Source organism: Ochlerotatus camptorhynchus, unplaced genomic scaffold (genome assembly GCF_037179485.1).
Source record: "Ochlerotatus camptorhynchus isolate MF236.1 unplaced genomic scaffold, CSIRO-AGI_Acam_v1.1 ptg000540l, whole genome shotgun sequence".
Classification (NCBI taxonomy): domain Eukaryota; kingdom Metazoa; phylum Arthropoda; class Insecta; order Diptera; family Culicidae; genus Ochlerotatus; species Ochlerotatus camptorhynchus.
In genome coordinates this window covers 21,725-31,103 of record NW_027041023.1, presented here as the reverse complement: position 1 = coordinate 31,103, position 9,379 = coordinate 21,725, and the positions used below count along the sequence as shown (strand labels likewise).

At 40.6% G+C, this 9,379-nt stretch overlaps 1 protein-coding gene across 1 annotated transcript; it reads right to left on the bottom strand.

The window, feature by feature from the left end:
• Positions 1-6,386: 6,386 nt before the first annotated feature.
• On the bottom strand, positions 6,387-7,666 carry LOC135713165 (zinc finger MYM-type protein 1-like). The gene is made up of 2 exons (XM_065236276.1): positions 7,490-7,666; positions 6,387-7,433 (listed from the first exon to the last, which is right to left on the bottom strand). Exons 1-2 carry the CDS (start codon positions 7,664-7,666, stop codon positions 6,387-6,389), a joined length of 1,224 nt encoding a protein of 407 aa, XP_065092348.1.
• Positions 7,667-9,379: the final 1,713 nt, after the last annotated feature.

Below are 9,379 nucleotides of genomic sequence, written 5' to 3'. Positions count from 1 at the left end.
ATAAATAAATATTGTTTTAAAAATCAAGAGCTGCAAAAACAACAATCGTAAACCTTTTATTTTGTTTCATAAATACTTACTCTAACATACTAACATAGGTGAGGTGAAAAGTAGCCTCCTTGGGAATGACTGTTAATAATAGAGAATAGTCTGAGGGAGCCAAATTGGGCAAATTCAGTGGATGCGGAAGCAATTGGAGCCGTAAGTCATTGATTTTAGCCGTGGTTGCGATGCTCTTGTACGCCGGCGCATTGTCTTGCAAAAACAAATTTTTTTTTCGCTTCATGTGAGGCAGTTTTGCAGCGATTTTGGCCTTCAATCGCTCCAAAAATACACAGTAATACTCGCTGTTGATGGTTTTTCCTTTTTCGAAGTAGTCCACGAAGAGTATGCCATGACAATCCCAGAAACCCAACGCCATAACCTTTCCGACCCATCGAGCCTCCCTCGGCCGCTTCAGAGCACTCGTGCCGGCTTCAGTCCATTGCCGGGCACTCATTCTATTCTCTGAAGTGTAATAATGGATCCAGGTTTCATCAACAGTTACCAATCGACGCCAAAAGTTCGCCCGATTCCGCATCAGCAAGTCCAACCACTCTTTCGAAGTGCTCTCGCGTTCGTGTTTTTGGTCAGGAGTGAGCTTGCGCGGCACCCAGCGGCAGGATAACTTTTTTATATGCGGGAATAGGGAATAGGATTTTGAGGGGGGTTATCTCTGTTTACAATCTTTAGTATGAGTTAGCACATGCATTTATTGATGGATTTGTTAGTTATTTCGGCGCTTTTAGACCATGCTTGACATTTAGCACTTTTTCAATAGTTTATTGTTAAAAATCAACAATCGCAAGCATTCCTATCGATGCGTGGAAATATTTATGATCGATTGGTGATAAAATTATTGAAATTAGTCCTGGAGCAGCTGATTTATTAACGTTCAAAATCTTTCAATAATTTCGTTACTTGTTCCATTTTTGGTTTTCACAAAGTGTACGTACAATTGAACCGTCATTACCGAAACCATCGACATATTTCTAGATTTGGTTGGAAATGCTATCTAACATGAAGTTTTAGTGTGATAATTTATTAGCTAGAGAAATGTCTGAGGACCGTATGTAGATAGTTTCGTTAGAGTACGGCAGTATGAAAATTGAATAGAAGTTGACAAAAGGGCGAAGGGCTATTAATGCGACAGTACTACTCAAACGCATACTTGCTTACCTAACTCCTACAATGGATGACAAGATTTGAAGTATTTATTCAAATCTACAGGCAAAAAAGTGTGCGTTTGACTTGCTCAAATACTGTCTCCGGCTGTGGAATAGTTCTATCGACGTTGTCGAAAGCATTTCCAGTCGATGGTGTGTTATAATGCAATTCTTCTTTACCCAACTATTGTGTTGCTCCTCTCGTCATGACCAACTTGGTCATCTCAGAGAGAAAGCAGTAGGGTGGTTGTTGCGTGCTGTACCATCATCAGCAGTATTGACGACTAGTCCTGCCTTGAAATGTTACATTCAAAGTGTTTTTATGTTACTTCAATCGTGAATTTATGATGATGATTTCATAGTTGGTTGGAAATGCTATGTAACATATTTATTAATTTTTTTTGCCTTTTTAGTACTCGTATTTAAAATTTATTTCTTTTCAAATTATGTGTACAGCTGTTATTCTACCCAATACTGACTTTTACAAATCATTGGTAGGACGCTCAACAGTTTGTAAACGTCAAACTCATGTGAATTGAATCTGCGTGCCGCAGACGGCAGTTCAACATTTTAGAGTGATTTCTTTTTGTCTGTGGTAAAAAAATCAAACTCTCGAAAACACATTGAATCTGACATTGCATTGCATTAAGGTGATACTCTAAGCAAGCGTTAGCGTTAAAGTCCAAAAGCACAAATGCCAGCTTCCACAAAACATACAAATATTAAACTGCTACTCCTTGGTTATTACAACAAGCAGAGCGTAGCAATGTTATTATTGTATGTTTTATGAATGCTGACATATGTGCTTTTGAACTTGCACACTAAGCCTTCCTTAGAGTTGCTTTTTGCTAGCGGCTTCAAATTGATTTTTACAAACAATTGCATTTCCTGGTAAACTACTGCCACACTTAGCCATCCACGGACCGGTTTTCCGATCAAAAGGCGACCCATGCAGGTGTAATATCGCAGCTGAACATATTTGCACCCAAATCCCTAAACCGTTGCCTTTTGAAATCTTAAACCTGTAGCTGTCAGCCTCCATTATTGGCATCGGTTTGCTTATTCATCTGCCGTTGTTTTGTCGTATCCCGTTCCACATCATCCAAATTCGATCCCATTTCACAGTTGTTTGTCATCATGTTCTGCTCCCGTCGTCATCAGAGTCAGCCCAAACCGAGCGCATACATAAAACCGTTCCGCATAGTGTTCCGTTGCGACAGATGGAATTTTTCAATTGGATCCGTTACCCTCTCGCTTTCGGTTTCGAGGCAGCCCTTTTTTTCCGGGGTCTCTCGATCAGCTGGTGTTTGTGTGAAGCTGTTCTAAAGCGATCATGAAACATGCAACAGCCGTTCGGGCGATTAATTGCACACTGCACGGGCTCGACCTAGTCTATCTCGGGGTGTGTTCTTGGAAAAATAAAAACTGCACACCGATTGCAACGCAAACTTCGGTACCTTCATGTAAACGTACGCACTGACGACAATGACGGCGACGGCAATGTCAATTAAAGTGACGTGATAAGTGGATGTTGTGTCAACCGTACCCCACCCTTCCGAGCGGGCGACGTCGGTGGAAGTAAAGCTCTGCCAAATGATAAATCACATGTTTTGAAAAATGAATTCCCTACACACTTTTCTGCGGAAAGTGGCGGGCGTGGTCTTGAAAACCGAAGCAAATATTGATTCCTTACAGTGGCATAAAATCCTTCTTTGGGACGCTCTGCTGACTGTCGGGTTTCCAATTATCCTCGGAGGACATCAATCAAATCAACAAGCAGTTCAGAGTTCAGTAAAGATGCACCGGCAGCAACAATGTGACAGACCCTAGATCCATTACTTGTAACACAAACATTTGGAGAGCGAGCGAGTGAGTGAGGCAGTTGCTAAACCTTTAGTCAGATGTAGGTTTTGAGCATAAGCGTAGTTATGGGGTCAGGGGCTGGGAAATGACATGCCTCAATAATAAATAATTAAGAGAAATCGTCAAAGTCAATGCACATCAACCGTTGCGTTGCATTGCACAGTGTTGCTTTTTGACGTTTTCGTGCGCTTTTTTAATAGCTTCTCAAAAATTGATTTTAGGGGTATAGTTTGTTCAAAGATGTTTTTGAATATGTTAATCCGCTTCTTTTCATGTAGACGATTTGGTGATTAGTCCACCTAAAAGTGAGATCAAAAAATATTTTTTTATCTGATTCAGATAGAGACTTAACGTCTGCAAAAAAGTTGTAGCAAATATTATTTTAAGCAACTTTGTCGAACACTCAAAATTACTAACTCTTATAAATTGCGAAATATGTATCATTTTTCGTGAATGGCCCATTTAAATCATGTTTTTTAGTATAACTGATTTTCTAGGCATCCTACAATTTTGGTTTCTTCTACAACTATATTTTACATGTTTAAACACATGCTTTTGCTGAACACTGTAACTAATTAGCTCTTGAAACAAAAAAGTTGTTCTTAAATAATCGATATTTTTAGGGATATCCCAAGTAACCAAAAGTTCCGCATTCAACGGTTAAAATCACTTCCAAGTTCCATAAAGTTCAAATAAAGTTCAAATAAAGTTCCAACCGAACCTTCAAGTTCCATAAAGTTCAAATAAAGTTCCGTCGGAACTTTCAAGTTCCATAAAGTTCAAATAAAGTTCCGTCAGAACTTTCAAGTTCCATTAAGTTCAAATAAAGTTTCGACAGAACTTTCAAGCCACATGAAGCCATCCGCACATGTCTTTATTAGTAACAAAATTTAATGTACGTAAATATGAAATGATCAGTGACCCGAATAAATCACAATTCTTATATTTATGCAACATAAAAAAAAATAAAAAGTAACTTCCTGGATTTGAACCCGTGTATTCGGCATGCGTTCTACGATTGCTAAACACTGCACCACAAGTGTGATGGAATACCACGAGGGAAAACACCAATTTAAAATTCATCAAGGTGTTGTGTTTTATATTCAAGTCAGTCAGCTGGCACTGAAAACTCCAACAGTAGGCGGGACAACAGCTCACTTTATTATATCTCAGATGACGCAGCGGTTCGTGCTAGGGCTCTCGCGCAGAAGGACTGGGTTTAATTCTTCAAACAGCTCCAATTCTACTACTAATGCTGATAAATCAATACATCTTAATACTTGCCTTTAGAAATTACCTTTCATAAAAATACGAACTAAATATAGAATTGGTGTAAAGGACAAAAACCTTCTTTAATTTATTTTCTAAAAGTTCCGTCCAAGTTCCGCCAGAGGCTGCTTAAAATGCTCCGGCGCAAATTGGCGCACAATTCTAGGATGGATTATGAATCTTTATTTTTTTACTGCCGAAAAGTTATAAAAACGTGTGGCAGCACGCGATCTTTTAGGTGTTTTTTAATAACTAAAAAACTCCTGCAAATGTCTATTTTTTTTAATACATATATTAATTTTAAGAGATAGCATGTTACAATGTTCGGCAAAAATATGTATTTTTGTACGGCAAACAACTTTGTACACTATGTTAAATATATTGAAAATCCACGAAAAAAGCTACACTCAAAACAATTATTTGAAAGAGTATACTCTCTGATTTTTCTTTTCAGAATCACTGATTCTGGTTGCTCGTGAAGGTGTTGTTTGAGTAGCCTCTTTAATAATTTCTGTCTTATCCTTTTGCTTCTCGAAGCTCGAAAATTGTATATGGGGTACATGCCCCTAACCTCGGTCTAATATGAAGCCTTCAATTACATTTCATATCATATCTTGTTTAATAATTGATCTGCAAACAATATTTTACTGGCAAAACGCAAGTATAGGTATTCTTATTATTTCATTTCACATTCATTTTCATTTTCATTTTGCAGCGTTTGGTGGGGCAATGGGAGCGCAAGTCAATCCAAAGCCGAGGGTAGAGACTGAATAGTCTATGCGGACCACTTGAACGCCATGGGAAAAGGAAGGGATTGAAGAGGTCGATTATTGGGGGGTTTTGAGGAAATGACACATAGCACTAGATTACTGATTCATCCCTTCACATATATACCAAATTGATATTTTAAAGCAACCATAAAAAAAACAGACAATAAATGAAAAGGTTAGTTGCCTCCCTAAGCGGACCCCCCACATCCTTACTCTTTTGTTAATCTACTTAATGTTATTAGGCTGTCTAAATTTTCTTATTTATGTTCGTTTGATGAATATGATATCTCATTAGCCTAATTCAATAAAAAATTGAAATCTCTAATCTACCTTACAAATTTTGGTTTTATGAGGTTTCTGTAGACCATGATTTAGACTTGTAGCATGCTTTAAAACCACTATAAAACTTGCAATGAAGTACCTCCACTTGTGCATGTTATCTAAAGTTTAACGTGTTTCAAGTTGGTTTTTGACTTTGACTTATATTTATTATATATTAGTTCGTCCCAGGTGATACCTTCAAGTGACTAAAATGCTTCACTTTGTTGTTAGTTTCCTAGCTGGTTCTTAAATTATATAGGGTATATGCTCCAACCACGCTCACACATCCCACAAAATTACGTATGGATATGTCACAATAGAAGCACGCCACAGTGGAAATCATTTCATACATTTATCCCAAATCAAAATGAAGCACGTATAAGATTTGTTACAATACCATGTACAAAAATGGTGTTTAACAGTGTTCCCTGAGTAATGCTTCAATGAAAACAACAATGAAAGCTTGTCACGCAAGTAGAAGGAGCACTGTTGGACACTTTCTGAAATATTTCAATGGTACTATTCTCGTGAAAACTGTGTAAAAATAAATAAAATAAGAGTGATTTGCGGAAAAACCCGCCAGCATCGCACCCAACGTCAGTGCCTATACGTAAGCGTACTACGACGTGGCTCTCAAACAAAGGAGTAACAGGTGTGATACTATCACTGCTAGACTAGATCTTTGCTTTTCTCATGCAGTGGTTCATCAGAGAGGGGAAGCTCAATAATTCTCATCGCATGCGGCATGTGGCGTAACAAGGCGAAATGGCGCCCATGGCAATTACTGAGATCGCGCCCCCCCCCCCCCCCATGAAAATGTACTGAATCATTGAAGTATCAACCGATTATCTTTAACCTATAAAAATAAGTATAACCACAAAATAAATCACACTGTATATTTTCAATCATGTATATTAACAATCATGTACATTAGAAGAAACTGACGTCTGCGTCCGTTCTAAACGTGTATCTTCCTCGCCTTCGCTGCGGCAAAAGCATCGATAATGGAGTTAAAATCAATCTTCTCGACCTCTTCCCGTTCAACACTCAGCAAAGCAAGGTCGCTCAACCGATCCTGTCCCATGGAGGCTCGAAGATAGTTTAAAATCAATTTTAATTTGCTGAAAGATCTTTCGCAGCTCGCAATCGAAACAGCAATCGTTAATAAGATCTGAATGGCGATTCGAAGATTCGGGAACACGCTCTCATCTCCGTATTGCACGATGAACAGCAGAACATCTTCAGGTCGTGTTAGTTTGACGTTCGTCCTCGTACTGATCATCATTCTGAAGTCCAAAATCTCCTCGTACAGCTGCTCACCATCAACATCACGGTTGTAAGTCTGGCCGAAGTTCTCGCACTTTGTCTTCAAGATGTCTCTGCTGATACCGGTACATAATCCCTCGACGTCGAGAAGAAAGCCAAACTTCGCATCAGTGTCGTGCAAACGAGTGAATCTGTCGTCCATCTCGGTGTGCAGGCGGTCGATCGTCTCCTTCATAGCTCGTTCGATTTCCTGCGTTGTTTTCAATCCAGCATCTTTAGATGTTTCGCCAGCCATTGTCTTCTTTCGTCTTGGTCGCCTTTCCGTCTCAACCTCCCACTCTTGACAGAGATTAAGCCCAACCTCCAGAGCTTTACTCACTAGTCTTTCCCTCTCGTTGTAGAAATGATCTCGTAGGCTTTCCAGGTCTAACGCGGCATCGTGGAAGTTCATCGCCGGATCTTGCAACCTTTTCTGGACTCGGTCGATCGGGAGAAGCACGTTGGTCCAAAATCCAAGTAGGGTCAAAAATTCAGGAGTCAACATCCGGTTGTAGAGCTGCCTCGCTTCGCTCCGTGTGTCTGTGGTCTCCGTGGCACCATCCATCATGGCTTGAAGTACTTGGAGTATCTCGTCGAGGTGATTGTTGATGGGCTTCACCGCTTCCACCTTTGCGCTCCATCTGGTTGTTGACTCCGATTTCACAACTTTAGGAACAGCAATCTTGAGTTTTTCCCAGCGCTGAGTCGAGGAGGAAAAGAATACGTAGAGAGCTTGAATGGTCCCAAAAAAGTCACCATCATAACGTCCTGTTTGGCTGCGTTGACACCAGTCAAGTTGAGTGAGTGATTGTCGCAGTTCACGAAAACTGCCAGGTGATTCTTCTCGATGATCCTTTGTTGAACACCACTTTTGTGTCCCGCCATCACAGCAGCGTTGTCGTAGCACTGCGACCGGCAATCCTGGAGGTCCATACCGTCTTTCTCCAACTGGCTCAAAATGGTCCCAACTAAGCTCTCAGCGTCTTTCAGGTTGATCTGGATGAATCCTAGAAAAGATTCTGCAACACGTACCGTTTCCTTTGTAAAATCCACGTCCACATATCTAACTACTTCTGAAACTTGCTCACGGTGTGCTTGATCAGGGGTCGAATCAAACATGATACCAAAATATTTCGCTTGACGGATCGTTTCGAGCATATTTTCGCGAACAGTAGACGCCATCAAATGGATAAACTCGTTCTGTGTGGCTGCCGATCCGGGACGATTTTTGGCATTTTTGAGGTGCGCTTGCATGACAGGGTCGAAGGCGGCGAAAAAAAGTCCAAGAGTCCAAGAAAATTCCCGACGTTGGAGGCGTCGTCCGACTGGAGAGATTCTCGGTGTCCTCGCAGAGCCAGGTTTTGCGTCGCAAGAAACTTGATGCAGTGAATAAGTCGTTCCAGGATGTCTCGCCATTTTTGTTTCTCCACATCAATCTCTGACTGCAGCTCCACATCGATCAATCCTTTGTTCTCGGCCAAAGTCCGTTCCATTTGTTTCCATTGAGTGAAGCATTCACGATGATTCTTCGACATTTCATGAACAGTCATGCGCTCAGGTGCTTTCCAATGATTGAATCCGCATTCCTGCTCCAAACTCGACTGAGGGTTTGATCGAGAAAAGAGCAAACAGCAGATGCAGAAAGCTGATTGCTTTGCTGGAGAATAAACTAGCCAGTACCGAGTCACCTTCTCCCCGTTCGCCAGTGTCCTTTTGAACAGGATTTGTTCATCGACCGGTTGTTTGTTGGTGCAAACGGCCCCTCGTCGTTCTGGAAATAGGTGGAACCCAACTGGACTATTTCCACTCTCAGAGAATCAGCAACCTTGACTTTTCCGGCAGCACCGTGGAATTCCAGAAGTCCAATGTCGTGTCTATTGATGACATTTGGAATGACGGGTCCCCTGGGATCTTGAGCAGCGTCGCCAGCATCTCCAACCGTAGAACAGGCAGTGTCCGGTTCAGCGTGATCTTCAGTGGTTTCGGTGGATCTGTCTGATGTTTGGTCTTCCGGCTCCATCTCTGATGCATTAGAGTTCAAAGCAGCCAGACTTGACGACGATGAAAGGGGATCTGTAGGAGCGGGCTTTCCGAAAAAACTCTTCAGAAGCTGACTTGACTTTTTGGCTTCCTCTGTCTCCAACTTGCGCCTTTTCCGCCCCTCCGCACCAGACTCCTTTTTCTTTACAAGCGTACGTTTCATCGCCGTTTTCTATACGCTCTATAATATGCATATGTTTTTGATTAGACGAATAATTTTCAAACCTGACATTCACGAACTACGACCCTTATTATTCTTACCTCACAATTAACTAAGTTTTAGGTTGACTAAGAGTTATTGGCGTTCTTGTCGAGTGCAGATGACAATCTGAAGCAAAAGTAACAGCGTTAGTGATACAACGAGGATATTACGGAAGTAGAATTTTTATTGAGGACTGTTGGACGTTACTGTACACAACGTTTTAAAACGTTAGATAAGATAAGTTTAAAAACGTTTTCAAAACGTTCAAACCGTTTAAATACAATGTGAACAAATCAAAATGTTTGATTTTCAAGTTCATAAAACTTTTTCAACACGTTTATGTAAAACATTCTCATATCGTTATTGACTATCGTCCGACTACATTTTAAACGTAGTTGAAACGA